The sequence below is a fragment of the Pleurodeles waltl genome, chromosome 9 (genome assembly GCF_031143425.1).
Source record: "Pleurodeles waltl isolate 20211129_DDA chromosome 9, aPleWal1.hap1.20221129, whole genome shotgun sequence".
Classification (NCBI taxonomy): domain Eukaryota; kingdom Metazoa; phylum Chordata; class Amphibia; order Caudata; family Salamandridae; genus Pleurodeles; species Pleurodeles waltl.
Window position 1 is genome coordinate 868782432 of NC_090448.1, and position 25798 is coordinate 868808229.

Here is a 25798-nt window from a genome sequence, read left to right on the forward strand (position 1 = left end):
CCCTGAGCGGGGCTCTTCAGTTGGGTGTAGTTTGGTTACAATGGCACAGTGAGCAGGGGACCCAAGTATGATGACCTGAGTTCCAAACTTGTCTTTGGAAACATAACATTGTACGCATACATAATGCTAATAAAATAGAATTGTAAAAAACATTGTGCAATACTTGCTCTAGAACCTTTCCACCTAAATCTTGCTATGCCCATCTTCAAATTCTGGTGTTGTAGTATGGTGTCAACCATCCCCAAAACCGATTACTATTATTAAATGTACTGTTTCAGCTACTGTTCACAGGGTTTGCTCTATATGAAGTGATGTACTGTTCTTGTACAGTAGATTATATGCGTTTTTGGGGGTGCTGATGTGACAGACAATATGTACAGACTAAATTACCTTTAGGAGTTTAATAGCAAGTATCGTAACAAAACTTAGAAGTATTCAAAATGACAAAAACACTGTGTAAGCTGTACCTGACTGTCACGGCAGTCAGAAATGCTCAAATGTAAGTGCCTTGCATTTAGTTAGGGTTGAGACTTGTTTTTTATAATTAATGCTACTACGAGTTCTCTACTTTTCAGATTATCCTCCCTCCGGTACACTTAATACCCTGTTTCAAATTACCATCATTCCATTCTTGTACATTATAATTACAATGAAATGCTTGTTAGTAAATTTTAGACACAAAGCCCCTTCCAGTCTCACTAAAATAGACCCTGTCCACTGGCACCCCTAACACCTAGGCTCCAACTCTCTACTGCCAAACCCTTCTCCCTCTTTCACACCATACCATACTGCCAGCTCTAAACATTTCCACACTCTGTCTACTCCACACCCCCACCCAAATATTAAGGAAACCAGCTTTGGAATGGGTTCAAAACATTTCTTGAAAATTAAATCAACAGGCTTTCCTTTATCTTAATTTCTAAATTTACCCAGGCCAGCGAGTCACTAGTCTGGCCGTGGTGTTTCTAAATCAGTGACATTAGGTTGGTTGGGTGTTCTAATTTCAAAAATGTGGAGGAACACAAGCAGTACCAAGAATTATACTAGGGATGCTTGATCTACCTGCTACATGTAGACAATGAGCTTTGGATTCCAGCAGACGGGTCAACAACCACTTGGCCTCTGCCTCACAAATGCTGCACTTGACTTGCATTGCACTGCACAACGCAGCGGAGAAACATGGCTCTCTGGGCAGATGCTGCTCTGGTGTGAGCTTTTTTGCCAAGGCTGCTTTGGTTCCCTAATCCAGACCTAGTATCCAGGGACTGGGTGGAGCACTGACAAATTAGAGAGCAGAATGATCATGGCTTGCAGTGTTTATATGTCCTATACATTTTCCCCCAGCCAAGTCTGTGTTTACCACGTTAAGAGTCAGGCTTCTGAGGTCCACATCTGCAGAGACTAACAGAAACTAACCACCATTATCCCTAACCAGGAAGGCAGGCTAATCTTCCAAGTCATACTGCAGGCTCACACATTTAGTGCAACCCTTCTCTTGCATACCTTATGTGCTCAAACAAAATATATGTGCACCAGAATTATGTTGCAGAAGTCTCCAAAATTGATATCAGTGTGGATAAAAGTTAGAAATTATGCTGAGCCATTCCATCCACCTCCAGTTACACAAACTAGGGAACAGCAAACAAAACATAATAAGTCTGCAGGGTCATTCAACAATTTATGTCAGGCATCTAGAAAATACTGAACTGCCCCTAATGGGGTGCACATGGTAAATACATTGTTCAGACAGCATTTACATCTAAACAAAACTGAGTAGATTACATTTAATAGCTTCTGACTGGCACATCAGAAATGAAACAAAGTAACTTTTACCTTTGTATCCTTGGTCTGTTTCCCTGAGGTCAATCACAGTAATAGCTTTAAAATTTAAATCCCAGAGCCGAACGCAGCCATCACGACCGCCCGTTGCAAAGCCTTCTTCGCAAGCATTCATGCTGAAAATTCCCGCCTGTGGAAAAAGGAGACAGAATTTAATGAAAACCTTCATGCATTACAAATCTTAATCCAGAACTGCCATTTTACGTCTGCAAAACACTGGCTTAAGACAGCACATGCAGGCCGAGCTAAGATTTGAGAAGTCAATTCAATATTACACTTATATCTGATTGCTTGTAGTTTAGAGGTTTTTCAAACTGCCTAACTAAAGCTCATTCATTTGCACACAGCGTGAATGCCTAGACATCGTTCGTAATTTGTTAAACATAAGTGGAGGGGTCCAAAGATTTCCTTGGGAGCTGTGTGGGTAAACAGCAAAATGTTCTGCCTCTGATTCTCATGCCACACTCATCCACTCCACTCCACTTACTGTCTCTTAATCTTAATGTTCTGGTTCTTTTTCATCCCTCCTTTCTGGCTTTGTCACTTTTTACTCCTATTGCTCTCTTTCTCCCCTTTTTTCTGCCTTTCTCCTGCTTTGCGTCAAAGTATGATGGGGGAAAATACATTCCACTCCCCAAAATGAGTGTTGATACCCACAACGTTCCCCATGTTTATTTGTAGTCTCCAGAGTTGATGTCAACACCGCCAATTTCTTTACGAGGCTACAATTTGTGAAACATAACCATATTACTATCACTTTAACATTAATGTTCCCTTGCACCTGTACACTACAATGTACAATTATATTTTACATTCTATATTGTTTTGTAAAAGCCTAAAGTATCCTTAAGCTACAGTATTCTTGCTATAGGCACAGTTTTTAAGATGGAGAGAGATGTTTCCCCTACTTCTTTAACAGATCCAGAGATGCACTCTCCCGCCAAGCTGTCCAGTGTTCATTATTCCACTCAATGCAGAAAGAATCCCTGATCACCATTGGCTGCTGTCTCTTTGGCACCGCTCACTTCTTCAAGGTTAAGCAAAGCTTTCTCCTCTTTTGTTCACACACCTTTTTGTGAGGTGTCAGTATGTTCTTAACAGGTTACTCATTCACTGCTTGGTTACTTTGGTCTGTGATTCTTACTGATTTTAAACCATAAGGTTCAAACTGGAAGGCTGAATGCACAGTGCCATTCCAGGGGGGTATGAGTCCCACGTTAACAAAACTCTTAGGATGATTATGCACAAGCACAACTGCATATAATAAGAAACCTGAAACAAGCCTAATTCACTCAGTGAGACGAAAGGTTTATCATCGTCATTGTGTGTGTTACCACTGTGCTGGACTTCTTTTTATGTTCGGAGCTCGTAATTTGATATTGTCTCTCATGTATTCAGTATATTTGAGCTGCAATGGAAAGATAAATGCATAAGGGAAAGGGACAGAGGAGGGTGAACCTCAGGCCTTTGACAGGCTAGTAGTGCTTGAGAAGAATCAGTTTCTACAAGTGCTTCATTATTTAACTAATAAGGAAAATATACATTAATATAAAAAATAGTTATAAAAATTCACAAATAAATTAGCTTAAAGTACAGCTACACTTGAAAATCCTAGTTTATAAAATACTACTTGAAAACTCAATAGATTCTCTTCTTTATACATGTATGCCCTCTCTTTGTACTTATAAATCTATTTATGTATTACTTTACTCCTACTGTAGAATAAAAAAACTTTGACTCTATCCAATGCACTATTCTATGTCTCACCCCATACCTCTCTCATTTTATACTCTGCTTCCACTCTCTGACTTATACCAAACCTCGCTCTACTACTATGATCCCCAAAATAACCCTTTCTAGTCTGTTCCTTCCTCTAGATCACCCCAAACCTCATTTTACTAGTATGGTCTCCCTAATCCATTTCTAGAGACCCCTCTCTCCCTTTACTCATCCCAAACTTTATCTTACTACTATGATCTCCCAAATAACACTTTCTAGACTCTTCCCTCTTCTATCTCTCTATTGTCCTAATCAATCCAACTAACAGACACCATTCAAATTAACTCGTATTTCCCTATACTAATCCACTACTAATCCTTTTTGGGATCTGAAGTAGTGTTTTATTTGCCAAAAAGCGTGTTGACGCCTTGTCAGGGGTAGTAAGCGTTATATAAGTACAATTACAATGCAACCCCTATAGACCACTTCAAAATGCACTAGTGTGCCTTTGCTACTAGCCCAGGACAGGAAGCTTAGGGAGACCTGGGAACTTGACTTGCACCGTCCCCTTCCAGAAAAAATCTGGTATTACCATTGCCAACAAACTAAGCTAATTTCCACAAACACAAGCTCCTACACTAAATTTTTAAGACGTACCTATACTGGCAAAACTCAATCCCAGGAGATTCTCGAACTGTCCTAAATGTTTTGTAGAGGGGTTGATGTTGCACACCTAACATGGACTTGTACCCATGTTGGAAGTTTCTGGAGCACTGTTTTGTTTTTTTCCCAACTCTTCTTAATGACAGGGACTGATTTGTAACCAGACCCCCTTATTGCTCTGGTGGGATACGTATGGGATGTTCCACGAGGGGTTCGCAGATTCACTGTTACAGGGTTGCTGTTAGCAAATTGCTTTGCAATGGGGTAGCCAATCGAGCTCAGATATCCCTTATTGGCTTTAAATTTTAACTTTTTGTGACACCAACAGCGAGATTTATGCTGCATTACTGTCTCCCACGGCCAGACCAAAGGACATCTAGCACCCACTCCAAGACTATTTGTTGCAGCACGAATACCAAGAGTAGGATTGAGTCATGAAGCCCGGAAAAAAACAATATATTCAACCCACTGCCCTCCACTTCTGTTTTTGGGTTGATAGTATCCATCGCATTAGCTTTAGCCTAGCCACCTATTGCTATTATTGTCTACATGTGTGCTATATCTGCTGTATCTCATGTTTAGATATCGGAATAGTTCTTTCTCCAATTTTGTACTTTGTTGCCATACGCAATTCACCAATTAACAGAGTGGGCTGTTTTCTGTTGGGTAGGATGTGTCTGAAAAAAAGGCTACATAAAATCTTTAAAAATGGGGTAGGTTGATTTGCGACCCACTACTCCATGCACAGTATTGTTATTAAAGATCTAATAGTGTCAGCAATGTAACAAGAAGTGTTATGGCTTTTTAGCCATGATCAGTTGCCATAGGATTCATCTTAGGTAGAGCCAAAAAATCAAAAAAGAAAAACAGTGTTGGTGATTTATTCCCTGACTGTGAATGCTACTTATGAAGGAGAGATTTACTGCTGGTTTGCTCCACCTGCTTTACCCGACACCCCCATTGGGCCAGTGCTGCTTCAATGGAATACAATAAAATTTCTATTCACTAAAATCCGGTAGTTCACTTATTCACCAGACACCAGCCCTATGTGAGTGTGTGTGTATATATATGTGTATATATATGTGTATATATATATATATATATATATATATATATATATATATTTTTAACTTACTGGCAGTCACCAGTAAGTAGTAATAGTTGGGACCTAGTTTCCATAGGACACACATTTTTTGTTTTGCTAATAACTGTGGCACCAGTTGACAAATCTTCAAGAGATTTTCAAAACGATTGTGCCAACCAGTTTAGCTGCTATCTGGAAAGTTTTGGGGGCGATTCATCAGGCGGGGGCTGAGAAAAAGGGTGGTCCCAAATGTGTTTCCCCATGCAATTTCCCATCAGGTTTTTAGACATGACTACTGCCCGAACCGTTGAATGGAATTACACCATATTTGGCAGAAAGCTAAATCTTGGTCCAGAAATATCTCATTTTGTAATTTGGTGTAAATCAGTTCGGTAGGTTTTAAGTTATTCAAAAAATATTTATGCAGATATATTGATGCAGAGGGTCCACAGATCCGAATGATCTCATAATGGTATCTAATTGATTGCCACTATTTCAACCAGGAAGTGGAGGCAACCATCATGGGGCTTGGGGCTCGGCCTGAGTCCCTAGAAAAATGTTTTTAAAAAAATACAAGGGGGCAGGGTAAGGAAACCCTGACCCCCTAGGCTTAGTAATGTGGGCAGTACAATGTTCCTTTTTCATAAATATTGCCACAAATTTGGAGGATCCGTGGCAAAATAAAAAAAAATGAATTTTCTGCGCCTGTATTCATTAGCTCTCCCAGGTGGGCCACGACCCGGTAGGGAATACGTTATGTTATTATGGGTGAGGGAGGAGACAGTGGCCCCACTACTCCCCAGGCCAATTTCGGACTCTGGAACGCCATCCCTCTGAGGCTTGGCCAATATCTAGAAGGGGAGGTGGAGTTGCCTGGGCCCCTCCTCTGCCCAATTTTGGCTCCAGTGAACCCATCCCCTGGGTCCGGTCCTATTAAAAGTAGGAGGTTGGGCACAAGGCCCACCTTACCAGGCTGACTTCCCCTGTGATCTGACCATATTAGTAACAGGGAGGGGGGCCGCACGGCCCTTCTACCTGGGCTGATTTTGGCCCTGGGGATCCCATCCCCGGAGTCGGACCACAATAACAAAGGAGAAGGGGGCCTCCCAGCCGGAGTAATTAATATCCCGGGCACTTCATCCCTCAGGGTCGGCTCCTGCTATGCCCCATGGGGACCCACCCCTGGGACATAGCGGTTTCCCTGCCTGCATTGGTACAGGCAGGGAAACCTGTGTTTGCTCTGGCATGGGGCAAGCAATTTCAAAACTCCCGCCAAGTGAGAACAAACACAAAGTTCGCTCCCAGCTGACAGGAGCTTTGCAAATGCTCCCACCAGCTGACAGCGGACTTGAGATCTGTTTTCCTGCTTGAAGTGATGAGGGCAGGGAAACAGATCTGAATATTGCTCCTGCCTGCAGGCAGCAGCATTTTTAGCTGCTCCATGCAGACAGGAGCAATGACAACTCCCGCTAGATGAAGGGAACCTGCTGGGGGCACCCACCTTTTGTTGGCTGGGCCCCAGTGGATAGGGCTGTGTGCTCCCTCCCCCATTTAAAAAGGTACTGGGCCCCGGGATTCCTGGGGCCGAAAAGGGCCTGGGGGGCTGCATGTCTCACCCCCCTTTGTAATATGACCAGGCCCTGGGAGATGGAGTCCCTAGGGCTAAAATCAACCCAGAGAGGTGGCTGTGCTCCCCTTCCCCCATAAATATAGTTGTGTGCCCTGGGGGATGGGGTCCCAGGGCCAATAGAGGCCCAGGGTTTGGGGGGGAGAAGCACATAACTCCTTCCCTAAATAAATGTGCCAGGCCCCAGTGGTGGGGTCCCTGGGGCCACAATGTGGCCAAGGAGGAAGACACATGCACCCCTTTCCCACAACATTTATTAGGTCCTGGGGAATGGGGTTCCTGGGGCCGAAACCAGCCTGGGGAGGGGGGGCTGCATGCCTCCATCTCCATTAAAAATAGTGGCAGACCCCAGGACATGGGGTCCCAAGGGCCATCCTTTGGGGAGTTGGCTGCAGAGCCTGGTCATGGGCCTGGCTCTGTGGCCAATTCCCTGCTGCGCACAGGGCAGAGTTGGCAGAATGCAAGTGGTTGGCTGCAGGGCCTGAGGACAACCCCTCGCCGTGCATGGTGGTGGTCGGATTAACATATGGTAATTATATATTAATTTACGTTAAAAATAACTCTAGATATTCACTGACAAAACCAAAGGTTACATGCATGTTATAGTTATAAAATAACATTAAAAAAACACAGAAATCTACTGAAAAAAACTAAAGGTGACAGGGACGTTATGGTTAGGAAATAGAATTCAAAATAAGTTTGAAATTCACTAAAGTAAACAAAGGTTACAGGGACTTCAGTTAGCTTCAGATTTTCCACACATAAAACCATACAAATTCAGTAGTTATGGGTAGAGTTAGCTCAAGCAACTATAACTCGTGCCCCCTAAGGTAACTATAACTTGTGCTCCCGCAAGGCACATCTAATTACCCCACATATTGCATCACTCATAACATTCTTCATTGGCAATATCACTGCAACATTTGCTGTAAAATTATTATTGAGAAAATTGAGCATGACTGTGCATGACAAGGGCGTGAGTTATACTTACCTTAGGGCACGAGTTAGTTACTTGAGATAAGTGAAACTACAACTGCTGAATTTCTATGGTTTTGTGTGTATAACATCTAAACCTAGCTATATTTCTCTGCCCACACCATTTAACAAATTTGGCCCATCTACCATTGTAAGCAGTTTTGGTGGCGTGTCGCCTGCCCGATAACATGACATCCACCACTTCTAGGGTGACAGAAATCAGATTGCCCCGTTCAATCTCCAGGCATGTAGGTGCAGGCTCTGAAGGTGGGTGTGTACAACCTGCCACTGCAACTGCAAGAAGAGGTCTGACCTGTGAGGGAGATGGAGTTGAGGGCACAATGAGAGTTGAAGGAGGTCTGCATATCAAAACCTTCTTGCCCAATCCAGGCCTATTATTATGATTTGGGCCCGGTCTTGGTGAATCTTCCTCAGAAACCGAGGAGTCAAAGGCAGGGTAGGAAACATGTAAAGCAGCAGGTTGCTCCAGCTTAACTGAAACATGTCCCCTAATGCTTCCTGCATCGGATACTGGAGGCTGCAGAATGCCGAGCAGTGCACGTTATGGTGAGTGGCAAACAGGTCTATGTGAGGCATCCCCCACAACTGAAAGACATGAAGAGCCACCTCGGGATGGAGACGCCACTGGTGGTCGGCTGAAAAGTGCTGGCTGAGGATGTCCACACGTATGTTGAGAAACACGGCCAAATGGTATTCAAATCCAATGATCCTGAGCCCATGGCCAGAATCATAGAGCCTCTCTGCATAGAAGATACAACCTTACTCCTCCCTGTTTGTTGATGTACTACATCGTGGTAGTGTTGTCTCTCAAGACTTGAACCGACTGACTGCGAATGGACAGGAGGAAGGCCTTGAGAGCCAAACGTATTGCCCATAACTATAACAGATTGATGTGAAACATCTGTTCCACTGGAGACCAAAGACCTTTGATCTCCAGATCCCCCAGATGCGCTCCCCACACTAGAGTGGAAGCATTCGCTACGACTGTGGTCATCGGAGGTGAAAGACAAAACGGCCTCCCCTAGGTTGCTGTCCACACTCCACCATCGAAGATCCGTTGCAGTGTCTCTAGAGACTGTAATGGATTCCTTGAGATCTACGTTGTGTTCATATCACTGCTGCGGAGGCACCACTGGAGAGCCCTCATGTGCCAAGTTGCATGTTGACCAGCAGAATACAGGAAGCAAACAGACCGAGCATCCATAGGACCTTTAGGACCGGAACTACCATTACATCCTAAAACATCTGAATCATAGCCTGAATGTCCTGAATCCTCTGAGTAGGAGGGTAGGCATGATTCAGTGTTGTGTCCAGTACGACCCCTATGAACAGGAGGCGCTGTGAGGGCTCCAGGTGGGATTTCAGCATGTTCAACAAAAAGCCCAAGTTGAACAACTGGGTTGTTACCTGCAAATGGTGTAGCACTAACTCTGGGGGCTTGGCTTTGAGCAACCAATTGTCCAGGTAAGGGAATACCGATACTCCCTTCCTTCTTAGATGTGCTGCACCCACTGCCATCACCGTCGTGAAGACTCGAGGTGCAGAAGTAAGACTAAAACGAAGAACCGCAAACTCGTAGTGTTGCGACCCTACCTTGACCCGGAGATACTTCCTGTTCAACTTCAGAATGGGGATGTGAAAATACGCATCCTGCAAGTCAAGAGAAATCATCCAGTCTTCCTTGTCCAGCTCTAGAAACACCTGAGCTAGGGTCAGCATTTTGAACTTCTACTGTTTGAGGTACTAGTTCAAAATACTTAGATCTAGGATGGGCCTCAAATGCCCATCCTTCTTGGGAATCAGGAAATATCTTGAATAACATCCCTGACCCCTTTCCTGCCTGGAACCAACTCCACTGTGCCCTTTAACCACAGATTTTGTACCTCCTGCTGAAGGACCCACAGGTGAGCCTCTGAACAAAAAGTATGCTGGGAAGGGAGGGCGGAACTCCTGAAAGGGAAGTGCATACCCATTTCCTACAACACCCATGAGTCCAATGGTATTGACTTCCACTCTTGTAGAAAATGAATTAATCTTCCCCCTATGGGTAACACATGATGCCAAAAGGGAAGAGAACTATGGCTGCTTCCCTGACTTGTTTCCAACCGAGGATGAAGTGGGGGAGGAGGAAGGATGATGGATGATCCCATGCTGTCTAGGTCTTCCACGACCTCTGTAGGATTTATAGAGGGTGTGGGCAGACTGTTGACTCTGGAACTTCTGCCTCCCTTGAAAGGAGGATCTGTGGCCAGACCCCCTAAACATATGGAAAGGTCTGTAAGGCATTGAGAGTGCCTGAAGACCCAAAGACTTAGCAGTAGCCTTACTCTCTTTAAACCTTTCTAAGCCTGAGTCAGTCTTGGCTCCAAAAGGTCTAGCTCCATCAAATGAAAGATCTATTAAAGAGGACTGCACATCAGGGGGAAACCCCGATCCTCTGAGCCATGCATGCCTTCTGGTAGCATATGAAGTCCCTATGGTTCTGTCAACAGAATCCGTAGTACCCAGGCCTGACTGTATCAACTGTTTCGCTGCCACCTGACTATCCTGCATTAGTTCTGCAAAATGGCCTTGCACCTACTGTGGCAATTTAGGGAAGACCTCTTTTGCTAAGTCCATCACCGCATGAATGTACCTGCTAAGCAAACATGTAGTGTTAACTGATTTCAATGCCATGCTTCCAGACTAAAATATCTTTCTCGCTGTTTGCTCCATATGTTTAGAATCCCTATCCGCAGGAGTCGTAGTGAAGGAACCAGGAGCAGACCTCACACATGAAGCTTGCACCACCAGGCTTTCATGAACTGGATGCTGACTCAGGAACTGCGGGTCACCGGTTGCAACTCTATATCTCCTGGGGATGGCTTTTGAAAATGCAGGAGTCGTAACCAGTTTCTTCCATCAATTCAGACAAGGCCTCATTAAATGGTAGCAAGGGTTCTGATGAAGGAGAGGATGAGTGGAGAACCTCAGTTAAAATATTACACTTAAGTTCTGTAGTAGGCAGAGGTAAGTCTAAAGGTTCTGCGGACTTTCTAATTATCCCATGGCACGAAGAAACCTCCTGGAGGGGGTATACCCCCAGGGGATGACAATTCCCACTCAGGGGATGTGTCCAGTCCACTCGCTACCTCAATTCCTTCGAAGTCTTGGAAAGGCAAAGGAATCTCACCTTCCTTGAGCTCCTGCTGTTCCTCCAAATACTGCTGGTTCTCAAACAGAGAGATCTTCAAACTGGGGGGTGGGCCCATGGGCCCACCCCCACCCAGGGGGCCTCAAGTGATGCCGGGGGGCGCCAGACTCTAGCCAAAAGAAGTATTATACATATAACAAGCCTTTGTTTTAAGCAGAAGCAGGCTATTGCATTTTTAAGAAGGTAACAGTACTTAACGAACGAGTTACTTACCTTCGGTAACGACTTTTCTGGTGGATACATTAGCTACCTGTGGATTCCTCACCTAATGAATACCCCCATGGCGCCAGCATTCGACGGAAATCTTCTTACTAGTCTCTGCACGTTGACGAGGACGTCACTCTAGCCCACGCGACGCCGTCTGACGTCATACAGGCAATAAGAGGTCCTCGCCGACGTGCCGATGACAGTACCAACATTTTTTACGTGCATGAGAATAACAATAACCCAATGTAATGAAAGAGCAAAGCAACATCTCTTAATATTGTAAATCACACAACATTGCAATAAAATAGCTGTAGATTTAATAGAAGCTTCTTTTTTTTTTTTTTTTTTTTAAACAAATAAATATATTTATACATACGAATCATGTATATACACAATATATATAGATTTATATATAAATATACACATATATACAAATATCATATATGCAAAATGTGTTGCAACTTTGAAGACCAAAAGGAGCACACTCAAGGATTGCTTGGAGAGACCAAAAAGGCAACGGGGAGGCGGGTGGGACCGTGAGGAATCCACAGGTAGCTAATGTATCCACCAGAAAAGTCGTTACCGAAGGTAAGTAACTCGTTCTTCTGATGGATACAACTACCTGTGGATTCCTCACCTAATGAATAGAGTCCCAAAGCAGTACCACGCCCGGCGGTGGGTGCCCAAATGGTCAAACCAAGAAATCCTGCAGCACTGACCGTGCAAAATGACCGTCCCTTCTGACCTCAGAGTCCAAACAGTAATGTTTCACAAAAGTGTGAAGGGATGACCAAGTTGCGGCCTTGCAGATGTCGACCACAGGAACACCCCTGGCCAAGGCCGAAGAGGCCGACTTAGCTCTGGTGGAGTGAGCTCTAATGCCCTCAGGCGGATCCTTCTTTGCCAAAGAGTAACAGATTTTAATGCAAAGAACAACCCACCTGGAGAGTGTTCTCTTGTGGACTGCCTTTCCTCTCCTCTTGCCCACGTATCCGACAAACAGCTGATCCTCCAGCCTGATATCCTTCATTCTGTCGATATAGAAGCTCAACGCCCTTTTTGGGTCCAGGCGATGTAGTCTTTCTTCCTCCTTTGAAGGATGAGGCGGAGGATAAAACGTGGACAAAGTGATTGTCTGAGCCAAATGGAAGGGTGAAACAACCTTCGGAAGGAAAGCAGCCTTGGTCCTCAACACCACCTTATCCCCATAAAACGTTATATAAGGGGGTTTAACCGATAAGGCCTGCAACTCACTCACTCTCCTTGCAGATGTTATAGCTACCAGGAATACTGTTTTAATAACCAAATACCTTAAGGGGCAAGAATGCATAGGCTCAAAAGGGGACCCCATAAGGAAAGTCAGGACCAAGGACAAATCCCATTGAGGCATAACGAATGGTTTTGGAGGATATTGATTCAGAAGACCTTTCAAGAATCTGAGAACAATAGGGGATTTAAATAACGATGGTTGGTCTGGAAGACAAATGAAGGCTGACAAGGCCGACAAATAACCCTTAATGGTAGCCACTGCACAACCTTTCTGCGCTAGAGACAGTGCAAAAGACAAAACATGTGACAGATGAGCATGTAAGGGATCAATCTGTCTCTCTCCACACCACATAACAAATTTAGACCACCTATTAGCGTAGATAGATTTAGTGGAGTGTCGCCTGGCTGCTAAGATAACATCCACTACATCAGGCGGGAGAGAGAAGGAACTCAGGTTGCCCCGTTCAATCTCCAAGCATGTAGGTGCAGACTCTGGAGGTTGGGGTGTAAAACCTGCCCCTGCGACTGCGAGAGGAGGTCTGCCCTGAGAGGGAGACGGAGCGGAGGGCACAGTGAGAGTTGGAGAAGGTCGGAGTACCATACCCTCCTTGGCCAATCCGGAGCTATTAAGATGACTTGGGCCCGGTCTTGGCGAATTTTCCTCAACACTCGAGGAATCAAGGGTATGGGGGGAAACGCGTAAAGCAACTGGTCGCACCAGGTTATTTGAAACGCGTCCCCCAACGCTCCCTGCATCGGATACTGGAGGCTGCAGAATAACGGACAATGCGCGTTCTCTCGAGTGGCAAACAGATCTACCCGAGGAAACCCCCACCTCTGGAAGATTAAACGGACTTGATCTGGATGGAGACGCCACTCGTGGTCTGCCGAGAATTGGCGACTGAGACTGTCCGCACGCACGTTCAAGACCTCGGCCAGATGGTTTGCTATCAAGCAAATCTGATGGTCCTTTGCCCAGGACCATAGTCGAAGAGCTTCTCTGCAGAGAAGGTACAACCCCACTCCTCCCTGCTTGTTTATGTACCACATCGTGGTAGTATTGTCCGTTAGGACCTGTACCGACTGACCACGAAGGGAAGGGAGGAAGGCCTTGAGAGCCAGACGTTCAGCCCGTAACTCTAACAGATTGATGTGAAACATCTGTTCCTCTGGAGACCAAAGACCTTTGATCTCCAGATCCCCCAGATGAGCTCCCCACCCTAGAGTGGAAGCATCCGTTATGACTGTGGCCACTGGTGGCGACTGCTGGAACGGCTTTCCTTGTGAAAGATTGTTGCTTGCAATCCACCACCTCAAATCCACAGCAGCATCTCTGGAGATCTTGACAGTACTCTCTAGATCCCCTTTGTGTTGAGACCACTGCCTTCGGAGGCACCACTGAAGAGCCCTCATGTGCCAGCGAGCATGCGTGACCAACAGAATGCAGGAGGCGAACAGACCGAGCAGACGAAGGACCTTGAGGACTGGAACTACCGCTCCATTTCGAAACATTGGAACCAAGTCCTGAATATCTTGAATCCGCTGAGGCGGAGGAAAGGCTCGACTCAATGTTGTATCCAGTACTGCCCCTATGAACAGGAGGCGCAGAGAGGGCTCCAGGTGAGATTTGGGCACGTTCACCGAAAAGCCCAGGTCGAACAACAACTGGGTTGCGACACAAGCTCCAGGGACTTGGCTTTGATCAACCAGTCGTCCAAGTAAGGGAATACTGCTATCCCCTTCCTTCTGAGCTCCGCCGCAACCACTGACATCACCTTTGTGAAGACTTGAGGTGCTGAAGTAAGACCAAACGGGAGGACCGCAAACTGATAGTGCTGCGACCCTACCACAAACCGGAGATACTTCCTGTGCGACTTGAGTATCGGGATATGAAAGTAAGCATCCTGCAAGTCGACAGACACCATCCAATCTTCCTTGTTCAACGCCAAAAGCACCTGTGCTAGGGTCAGCATCTTGAACTTTTCCTGTTTGAGGAACCAATTCAAGATCCTCAGATCCAGGATTGGTCTCAACTGACCATCCTTTTTGGGAATCAGGAAGTATCTTGAGTAACAACCTTGACCCTTTTCCTGCTCTGGGACCAACTCTACTGCGCCCTTTGAAACGAGGACTTGAACCTCCTGTTCTAGCAACAGGAGGTGTTCTTCTGAACAATAAGATGGCCGGGGCGGGATGAGGGGCGGGAACTCCCGTAAGGGAAGGGCGTAGCCTTTCCCCACAATGCCGAGAACCCAAGTGTCCGTTGTGATAGACTTCCACTTGTGGAGAAAATGCCGTAATCTTCCCCCTACAGGAGAGGAGTGAGTGGGAAACGGTGGAAGCCTAAGGCTGCTTCCCCTGCTGCACCCCTCCAGAGGACGAGGAAGAGGCAGAGTGCTGTTGAGAGGCTCCTCTGGTACGGGCCCCACCCCTCCCCCTCCCTCTAAATGACCTATAGGGGAGGGAAGAGGCGGGTTGCTGGAACCTCCCCCGAAAGGAAGAGGAAGAAGAGCCACGCCCAAATCCCCGAAACCTCCTGAAAAATCTAGAAGAGGCAGAGGAAGAAGGAGCTTGCAGTCCTAACGATTTGGCTGTGGCTCTGCTCTCCTTAAATCGTTCCAAGGCCGAATCTGCCTTGGCTCCAAACAGTCTGTCCCCATCAAACGGGAGGTCCAGCAGGGTCGACTGCACATCCGCAGAAAACCCTGAGTTTCGGAGCCAGGCCTGTCTTCTTGCCACCACAGCCGTGCCCATCGCCCTGGCCACCGAGTCGGTCGTGTCCAGCCCAGACTGGATAATCTGGGTCGCGGCAGCCTGGGCGTCCGAGACCACATCCAAGAGACCCTGGGGGAGCTCCGTAAATGAAGACGAAATATCATCCATCAGAGCATGGATGTACCTCCCCAGAATGCACGTTGCGTTGGTGGCCTTCAACGCCAAACTGCATGACGAAAATATTTTCTTGGACTGCGCATCCAGTTTCTTGGAGTCTCTGTCTCCAGGCACCGACGGGAAGGAACCAGGCGCTGACTTTGAGGAACAGGAGGCTTGCACCACCAAGCTCTCCGGCGTAGGGTGTCTAGAGAGAAAGCCAGGGTCAGATGGTGCAGCTCGATACCTCCTGGCCACAGCCCTATGAACGGCCGAGGAAGACACCGGCTTCTTCCACACCTCCAACACCGGATCCAGCAAAGCCTCATTAAATGGCAAGAGAGGCTCAGCTGCAGCAGAGGCCGGATGCAATACCTCTGTCAGCAAATTCTGCTTCGCCTCTGCCACCGGCAAAGGCAGGTCCAAAAAGCTCGCTGCCTTCCTCACCACAGCATGAAAGGAAGCAGCCTCCTCCGTATATTCCCCTGGAGATGAAAGGTCCCACTCAGGGGAAGTGTCCAGCCCACTGGCTGTATCCAGACCATGTAGTCCGTCTCCAGAGTCCTCAATCTCTCCCTCCTCTAAGACTCGCTGGTACTCCTGCTCTTCTAAAAGACTGAGAGCACGCCTCCTCGAATGAAGTCTCTCCTCGATACGCGGAGTCGACATGGCCTCCGCCGACGTCGAAGAACGGCGCCGATCTCCAGAAGCATTTGACGCCGCGTCCGGCGCCACAGGCAGCTTCGGCGCCGAGGTAGGAGCCGGAGGACGAGGTCTTGGAGCCGATGGACCAACCGGAGTCACAGGGCAAAATCCTGACTTCGACGGAAGGGCAACCTCCGGGGCCGAAACATCCGAAGCCACCGGATCGGCCACCGACGCCGGCACCGGCGCCGAGCCCACATTCCCAAAAGGGAGAAAGGGCATAAAGGGTGCCGGCCGAAGAGGCGCAGGATCACCCAACGAAAAGGCCAAGGGCCCCGAAGGACCAGCCGGAGCAGCTCCTGGAGCCATCTGCTGAAAGATGGTATACAGCGCATTAAGAAACGCGGTACTATCGGCTCCAGGAGTGGGAAAAGCCGGATACTGGGGTGCCTGGATCGAAGGCGACCCCGACGCCGGCCTCGACGTCTGCGACGCCGGAGAAAACACAAGAGGCTGCACCACCTCAATCACCGACGCCTGACCAGGCGAAGTCGGTGACGCCGGAGAGGGCAACGGCGTCGATGGATGCGGCGTGACCGTGGGGCTGACCTCCCAAGTCCTCCGACGCCGAGCCGAAGGTGACCTCGAACGAGACTCCTTGCTGGAATGACGTCGTGAGTCTCTACGGCGCCGGGAGTCTCGATGACGCCGGTGAGACCTTGGCGAAGAAGACTTCTTATGATGTTTCTCCTTCTTCTTTGACTTTGCCATGAACAACTTGGCCTCACGCTCTTTGAGGGCCTTCGGATTCATGTGTTGACATGAATCGCAAGTCGAGACGTCGTGGTCGGAGCTCAAACACCATAGACAGTCGGAGTGAGGATCTGTAACTGACATCTTGCCCCCACACTCTCGACAGGGCTTGAAACCCGACTTCCTCTGAGACATTATTACCGCAGAGAAGACTACGCAGCAGACAATACACTGTAACCACGAAGGTAACAGTTGCTCCCTCGAAGATAACCGTTTCGAATGCACGGAAAAAAGGGAACTGTCATCGGCACGTCGGCGAGGACCTCTTATTGCCTGTATGACGTCAGACGGCGTCGCGTGGGCTAGAGTGACGTCCTCGTCGACGTGCAGAGACTAGTAAGAAGATTTCCGTCGAATGCTGGCGCCATGGGGGTATTCATTAGGTGAGGAATCCACAGGTAGTTGTATCCATCAGAATGTAATGTTTAACTAGTTTTAGATATATTTAAACATTTCTATCTTTATAAAATAATTGTGAAAAAATCTGACAGGGGCCCAATGATTTTTATTTTTTAACTGGTGGGGCGTGGTAATAAAAAGTTTGAAGACCACTGTTCTAACAGCCTCAAGGCTTCCCTTTTTGATTTCAGCCTGGATTCTAGGCACGGCGTCGATAGAGTATGTACTGACGTTGATGAAGCCTGTTGTGGCAAAGGTGAAGCCAGAGCTGGCGCCAGGACCTTATTCCGAGCCGGGGTAGATTGACTCGACACCAGACAAGATCTATCCAACGTCAGTATCGGCGGCATCGGTGCCATCATGTCCGATGGAGATGGTGTCTTCCTCGGCAGCGCTCCAGCCCACTGGTATGGAGTCTTGGGCAGAAAAGGCATGAATGGAGCCTTCCTATACGGCGCCGGTAGCCCAAGATTAAAGGCCAAAGGACCCGTGGGGCCTGCAGGCATACCAGAGGGGGCCATCACTCTATTAAAAATGCTATACATAGCATTTAGGAAATTGGGCGGGTCCTGTCCCAGAGCCAGAAAGATCAGATATGCCTGCTCCTTTTGCAGGGGCTGGCCCTGACTTGTCACCTGATCTTCTATCTGCAGACCTGATGGGGATACAGGAGAAAATGGTGCCACAGGACTTGAAGGCGACGCTGATATCTCCTCTAAAGATGACACCAGTGACACCTCTGGCGTCTTTGGTTGAGGATACAAAGTGGGACTCACTTCCCAAGTAGAGTGGCGCCGTGATCTTGAACAGAACGGGGGCTGGCTTCTTGGGATGAGCGACACCCTTAACCATGACGACATTGTTTCCTGTGCGATCTCGAAGATTCATGCGACTAAGACTTCTCCCGAGGCCTGGATCTTCGATGGCCCTGCTTCTCCTTTTTCGACAGAAAGAGCTTTGTCTCTCTTTTTTAAGTGCCTTCGGAATCATGCTCTGGCAATAACAGCATCCCCGACGTCATGGTCTGAGCTTAAGCACCAAGGGCAGTTTTCATGAGGGTCAGTTACTGATATATGACAACCCACACTCCCTACAAGGCTTAAAGCCAGACTTCTTCAGTGGAGACATTGTAGCAAATGACAAAATAGCTCCCTCAAAACAGTGAACCACATGGAGATGTAGATAAACTGTAAGCTTTGAAGGCGTAGAAAAAAGGGAACTGACTTCAGCACGTCGGCGAGGACTTTTTATGGCTCCGATGACATCAGACGGAGTTACGTGCGGAACCGTTCCATTGTGACGTCCTCGTGGTGAGGTAGAAAGAAAAGGTTTCTGTTGAATGCTGGTGTATTGGGAGTATCCAAAAGGGTAGGAATCCAAAGGTAGATGTATCCATCAGAAAAATGCTTAGCACTACCCTCTGGTATGCCTAACTGCTCGCCCACACCACCACAAAAGAGATCTTTTAGGAATATTATTTTAACCTCTTTAAACCAATAAGGATAGCCTATACTGTCTGCATACCGTACCCCTACATTCGGTACACTATATAGATAGCCAGAGTCCTATATAATTGTACTGCAGGGCTGCTGCAGTTAGCAGCCATCTGGTGTGATGAGGGGCCTTTGTGAGAAAAGATTGGTGCCAGGTATGGTGGAAGAGGACCAGCTATAATTGCTTCTTATGAGTGGTTTATATATACCGTTTGAATACCATTTTGTGATTCGTTAGGTTGGCAATGCCTTGGAGCTCACAATCACCTATTTTAAAATGCCTGTTCTATGCCAGAGAGCTGAATATCTGGTGGCTGCAACCTTCTAGGTAGCTATAACAGGCCATGTGTGGTAGACAATAGCAAGGGGGGGCAGTAGTTAGCAAGGGATCGTTATACTAGTGATTATTTGCTTACAGTGGACGATGCACAGTAATCCTTCTAGTTGACGCTGGGCCAATTACTCCAGTTTGCCAAGATATCTTAAACGGAAGAGGAGATCTGGAGTGATTCCCCAGGGCTCAAGAGACCTCTTGGATGGATTCTGGAGCTGCCACTAGAAGCGGGGCTCGGTAGAGTAATGACTGAATGTCTTTATGCTGCCTCAAACAAAGATAAACAATTCAGACAACTGAAGGTGAGGGAGCAATTGGAGATGGATCTGCAGGAGCCTACGTCAGATAAAGCCTGGAATAGGCCTGTGCATTGGTGCAGTCAATAGCTAGTAATGTTAAATTTTAATTAACACATTTTTATTGTCTGCAGCGCACCTACCTTACGCTGCAGAGACTCAATAAAATATTTCCGTCAAGATTGGCATACGCCCCCAATGTGGAGTGGAGGGAGCTTCATTTATTCATAAGACATGTTCCTGTGTGGGGGTGTTAAACTATTGGTGGGCAACAGCAGCTGCACTCTGTCAGGTGACTGCTCTTAAATTAGGGCTTTCTGTGAAGCACAGCCTGCTGAAATTAATACCCAGTCCTATGAAAGGCCAAAAAATGCAAAACAGATTTGTGGTGCTTGGAGTAGTGTAGGCACATACATTGGCTTTCTCACTGATGCAGGACATCCTCCTATACTGCAACTACTCAAATAAGAAGCAGTCATTTTTCAACTCATGATAATGTCCTGTTTGGAATACAGTAAAGGTTCTGAAGTTCAGTTAACCTATCATGAACCAGCTATCATTAAAGATCCATTAACAAACAAGGAGACTTCCTTGTGAGTCACCAATAAGGTTTGCAAATACCAGACTGTCTATTCAAAATGTTCCTTACCAGCCACCTATAGTCAGCATCCCTAAACATGTACCGCCCACTCAGAACAAGCTATAAAGCATTCTAGGGAAAGATCTCCACCCTCCCATATCTCCATATTCGGCATACATTTTCTTCTGTCCGCCTGGAAAGAGACAACATGAAGTTCAGGGGGGCCTTGAAAACAATCAAAGTCCATGATATGTAGTAACTTCACCCACTTATGAACAGTCAGTAACCCTATGTCACAGTGGCCTTTCCTCGGGATCTGCACGCTGCTGAGCAAAAGGCCCACCTCCCAGCGTCACCAACTCAGAAGGCTATAATAGCACAGAGTTATGATGAAGCCAGGCGGGGGGGAAGGGAATTAGGGTAGGGAACAGCAGGGAGAGAGATCGGAAAAGAAACAGTTAGAACAAATATGCATACATTCATTCATAACAGTATAACTCACCAATAGACTCTTGAATAAAGGCGTCTCCGTGATATCAGATTGAGACCCTTTGTGAATTGGCGTAGCCCCTTCTTTGAATCATGGAACAAGAACAAACTGCAACCTCTAAACCTAGAGATGGCAAGACCTTAGGACTATGGTCATACTCTAAATATTAATCATGTAACAATTATGCATTCATAAGATAAAGGTTTGATCTCAGCCTAGAAATTCTCAAAGACTTAAATATGTATCTCACATGTTATGCTTCCCAAAAAACAATGAAACTATAATTTGCTTAACCCTGAAACGTTTTCACATTTACTACCTAGGCCTGAAAGTTTACTCATTGAACTTGAAGCGTTTTGTTCATTGGGCAGAAGCGCCTTGCTTGTTGTTCATGAAGCGCTTTAATCATCATACATGAAGCACTTTGTTCATTATGCCAGAGAGCGCTTTTACTTGCTTTGTCTGAAGCGCTATGATCGTTATGCCAAAGGGTGCTTTACTCATGTGGCCTGAAGCGTTTTGATACTCGTGCCTAAATCGCTTTACTCATGTAGCCTGAAACGCTTTGATTGTCGTACCAAGGGCGCTTTACTCTTGTGCCTTGAAGCGCTTTGCTCGTTGCACTAAGGGGGCGCTTTTACTCATTTGGACTAAAGCGTTTTGATCCTTGTGACAAAAACGCTTTACTCATGTGGACTGAAACGCTTTGATTGTCGTGCCAAGGACGCTTTACTCATGTGGACTGAAACGCTTTGATTGTCGTGCCAAGGGCACTTTACTCATGTGGACTGAAACGCTTTGATTGTCGTGCCAACGGTGCTTTACTCATGTGGACTGAAATGCTTTGATTGTCGTGCCAAGGGCGTTTTACACATGTGGCCTGAAGCGCTTTGCTCGTTGTGCTAAGGGGCGCTTTACTCCTGTGATCCGAAACACTTTGATCGTCGTGCCAAGGCCGCTTTACTCTTAGAACTAGAAACGCTTTGCTCGTTGTGCTAAGGGGCACTGTACTTTTGGAAGTAACAACTTCCTTTAAGATTGGGTTCATCAAGACCTTACCGCTACGAGTACGACCTACTCGTATCTGAATTAACCATGGAAACAAGGATACTCTGACTTGCTGTCAATCTGCCATGCAGGAAATCTGCTCTTCTTCAGAAGAACCCCCACGAGGTCTTACTGCATCGAAGTCTTCAAAATAGTGAGTAATGTGCTTGGATGTGGCTGGGCTTTATAGGCCTGCCACACCCCAAGATGGCTGCTGCCTCTAAAAACCTGGGAATTGTAGTCGCTTCATAGAATAGCACTGATAAGTGCATCTTGTCCGCCAATTTCCTGACCCTGCAGCTACATGAGCTTTACCACAGGGCAGGCGATGCTGATGACCACTTTTAGAACAAGAAGGGAGGACAAGTGGTGCACATGAAGCGCCGCAAATATGCGCAGCGGAATTTCGGGCGGGACCTGGAACGTGCACAGACTTATTCCTGACACCCTAATTCTGTTGCATAGAGTTTAACTACAAATGGAGATCAGCATCTGACCTGCCAGATACTCTACATGGTATATTCAGATATGTGGAATTCCCAGCAAGGCTAATATAAACAAGCATTTACAATGAAATGGGTCTCACGTTTTCTCGAGTTAGAGCTATTAGCATTGCAAACTCCTAACCGGATGTTTCTTGTCACATAAACTGAAAAGATAAACAGTTTCACATAAGCGAGCTGACGGCCGCCATAAGCGTGAAGCAGACACACAAATGGAAACAGAAGTTCGCTTGCAGTGAAACGTATGGGCAAAAGTGCAATTATCCATGTAACCGGCAAAACTGCAATTATCTTTATAACCGGAAAAATTCAATTATCTATGTAACAGGGTCAAGGTCATGCAAAGCGCTCGACTACTGCCCAGCGAGATCGCGCTGCCTACGAAATAAAGAGAAAAAGTAGTCCAGAAACCAAACAGAAAACATCGAGCCTTGTGTGTTGTCAGTAGTTGGCAGGTACGCTTGAGGCGGCCTAAACACCAGAAACGCATGACGTATGCATGCCTTTCGCTAAACAAATCAAGCAAAATTTAAAAGGCAAGCCCACAAACCAACCAAACTGATGGGTGTGACATGGGCGTTGTTACAAGCCCGTAGAGAGATAACAACAGGGACAGAGCACTTAGCCTGCTCGACCCTAAAAAAGGTGAAGATGTTAGCAGAGGTTACTATTGGAAAGTGGATAGATAATATTTTCTTATCATTTTATTAAAAGTTAACAAAAGCCTTGATATAATTCTCTGATGAACTGCTAAAAATTGTAGCTTTCTGATTAATTCAGTCTCTCCTTAGGTTGGCAATTGTGAATGCTCCTTACAAGGTCCATGGGTTTGGCCTTCATATATGTCACCTGGAATCCAAGAAGTCCTCTCCAAACAAATAAAATCAAGTTTTTTTTTAATAAACTGTTGCCTCTAGATATCAGTACACAGCATGACAAGATATACTTGCAAGAAATAATGAGAACATTAGTATGCAGGCTGTACACATGATTGGGCAAAGTAGTATGCTTTCACATGAAATTTATGAATATGAGCCAAAGCAAACATATGTATATTGTGTATGCAAGCAAATTCGAAAACAACGTGAACAAATAGTAAACTTTACCAATATGCATTCATTAATATACTACCACTTCATGTTATGCACGAGGGAGCTGGTATGTGAGGTCATAAATTGTGATTATTGGTGACATTGGTGAATAGATGGAAATCATAACTGTTATGCAATTTATCTGCTTCTCCTTACCTAAATAACACCACTGTAATACCTTTCATATAGAAGCGACAATGTTTCTATACACCAGACCTAACAAACAATCTCCCCGCTCATGCGGTGAAGGAAATAATGTTCACAATTTATATTACAAGCAGCAACATTATACTTTGTTCGAGAGGTCTGTCCTGGTGTGAGTGAGATAGTCTAACTAGAACTATACTTTTGCCATGATTATCTTATTCCAACAGCATAATGACCCCAACGCACTTCCTTGGAACTGTGCAGTGAAATACTGCTTGCCTCATCACCATCACTGCTGGATGCCATCCTCTCATTATTCTTACTACAGTCAGAGCACAGCAGTAATGTGTTCTGCTCCTGGAAACCCTGAAATGACATTCTCTTTACCTTATTTCCTTCACGCCTTGCTTGCTATTCACTTTGCATGTTCCCTTGACTTCTTTTCTATAGCAGGCACTTGTGTCACAGACGTTTTACACACTTGATAATTATTTAAAAGCCGAGTACATCTGTGCCAGGATTTGTAAGGCATTTCCATTACATTATCATAACCTGGTGAGATGGCATTTGATTTTTTACTGACATGTTTTCTTTAAGTTTTAACAGATATGCAATGCTTTCTTTTTTTCCCACTCACACACTACAATGTAAAATCATGTAAGGACTGTATCTAGAACAACACTGATAACCATTAAGAAAACAAGCATTTGCAATGCAATGGGTATCACGTTTGCTCGAGTTAGAGCTTTTAGCAATGTAAATTCCTAACTGAACTTTTCTGATAATGTGTTTTAAATCGATTACAAGAAGATGGGGAGTGCGGTGAAAAGAATTATGGTCTGTGCCTGCAGACTAGAAATGTCACCTGTGTGACTTTGCTTGCCAGACTGCTAAATGAGGGACTCCAGAATGAAATCTTGTCACAGTGTCACTCTCAACAGAGCAAAGGCAAGCTTTGTGAAAACATTTGTTTCGGCACCTGTCAGTTTTTGTTGACGGGCCCAACCATCCCCGCCCCCCTGCCCAAAAAAATAAAATAAATAATAACATTTATGATATCTTCGAAAGAATGAAAGGTTATGGGAAAGGAGCGTTTTGCGTGGTCGGAGATGCATAGACTGTCAGACGTTATGTACATGCCATTACATGATGTACAAAGGCATCTACTTTAAAGCGCATCGGTTACCAAGCATGTGCAAAGCAATGACTGCTGATTTGATTGACCAGGAGCAAAACAAGTAATTTGACTGTTAGAACAATGTGATACATGTCCCTGGGGCTTGTCCTAACAGTACAATAGATGTGCAAATAAAACCAATTTTAAGGTGGCTGAAAAAGAGCACCCCAATAGCTTCTGAATGTAGGAAAAGTGACATCCCATGAACTGTGCAATATAAAACAATTTTGCCTAAAGAACCATATTCATATCATCACTATGTAATGTTACATAACAGTGACACTACGTCTGTCTCTGTCTTCTACGCATAAAACATTAGAGATGAAACTGATGACTTGCTTTTGAGGGCATCATTATATCTGCTAGCAGGGACAGGAGGACAAGAAGTACAACACATAGAGAGCGAGGGCAGTTTCAAGAGATCCCTTAAAGAGGCAATGCCAGTTATAGCCTTGTGGGACCCAGAGCTGCCCTTACAGTATTTTCTGTATGTTTTTGTGCCTGTTTCTCATGTTTTACAGTGTATTTAGTTTGTCTAAATAAATTGTAAGTTGCATTTTCGCTGTATTTAAATGCAGGCTTGTGGAATCATACTCATACAAGCATTGTGCTTTCGGTCACTAATCAGCAGGGCACACCCTTGAAGCAGCTCCTTTCGGAGCACATCAGTTGGTCTTTTCCAGCTATGGCAGAGGCAACGAGGAAATTAAAGCTCTCCATTCCAAGCCAAACGTGGGAGCTAAGATAAATGAGGGCAACCGGAAAGCCTTCCCTCTGCTGTTGGTTTCATGTTTGCAGAGGGAGCTGGTGGGGAGGAGGGACTGAACACACACACCCATAGTGTGAAACCAACAGGCAAATACTAAAAACAAAAAGAAAAGTTCCCTACAGAAGACATAAACACGACATAGCGTAATTATACAGTAGTTGGTGCTGCTCCCAAAGTGAAAAAGGCAGGAAAAAGAGGCAGAACTGACCACTAGCAAGCAAGGATTTTTAAAGGACACTAGAACCAACAAATGAAATCCCTGGAACCCGCAGTATAAGTATACTTAAAAGTATACAACACGTCGAACACCTACGCTCAACCTAAAAAAGGGTAGGGTGATGCAAAGTACAAGGAAAATGCTTTGTTAGCTGCTTTCAACATCAATCAGCAGAAGAAAATTGTGAAAGCCAAATAAACTAGTGCATAATGTAATACTTTTAGAAATCAAGGACGAAGCTTACAAATCCCGAAATAAATAAAGATGAAGAGAAAAACAATAATACATGAGCCAAGAGGAGGAGGGACAGGAAGCAGAATTTGGAGATG

The 25798-nt window shown here is 45.7% G+C and overlaps 1 protein-coding gene across 1 annotated transcript in view; it reads right to left on the minus strand.

Annotated features, from left to right (window-relative positions):
• The window catches only part of EML5 (EMAP like 5), a 1994219-nt gene that overhangs the window by 1331976 nt on the left and 636445 nt on the right, over positions 1-25798 (minus strand). Inside the window, exon 6 of the mRNA XM_069208148.1 lies at positions 1834-1969. Within this exon, the coding sequence (XP_069064249.1) occupies positions 1834-1969 (136 nt within the window). The remainder of the gene's footprint in view (positions 1-1833; positions 1970-25798) is intronic.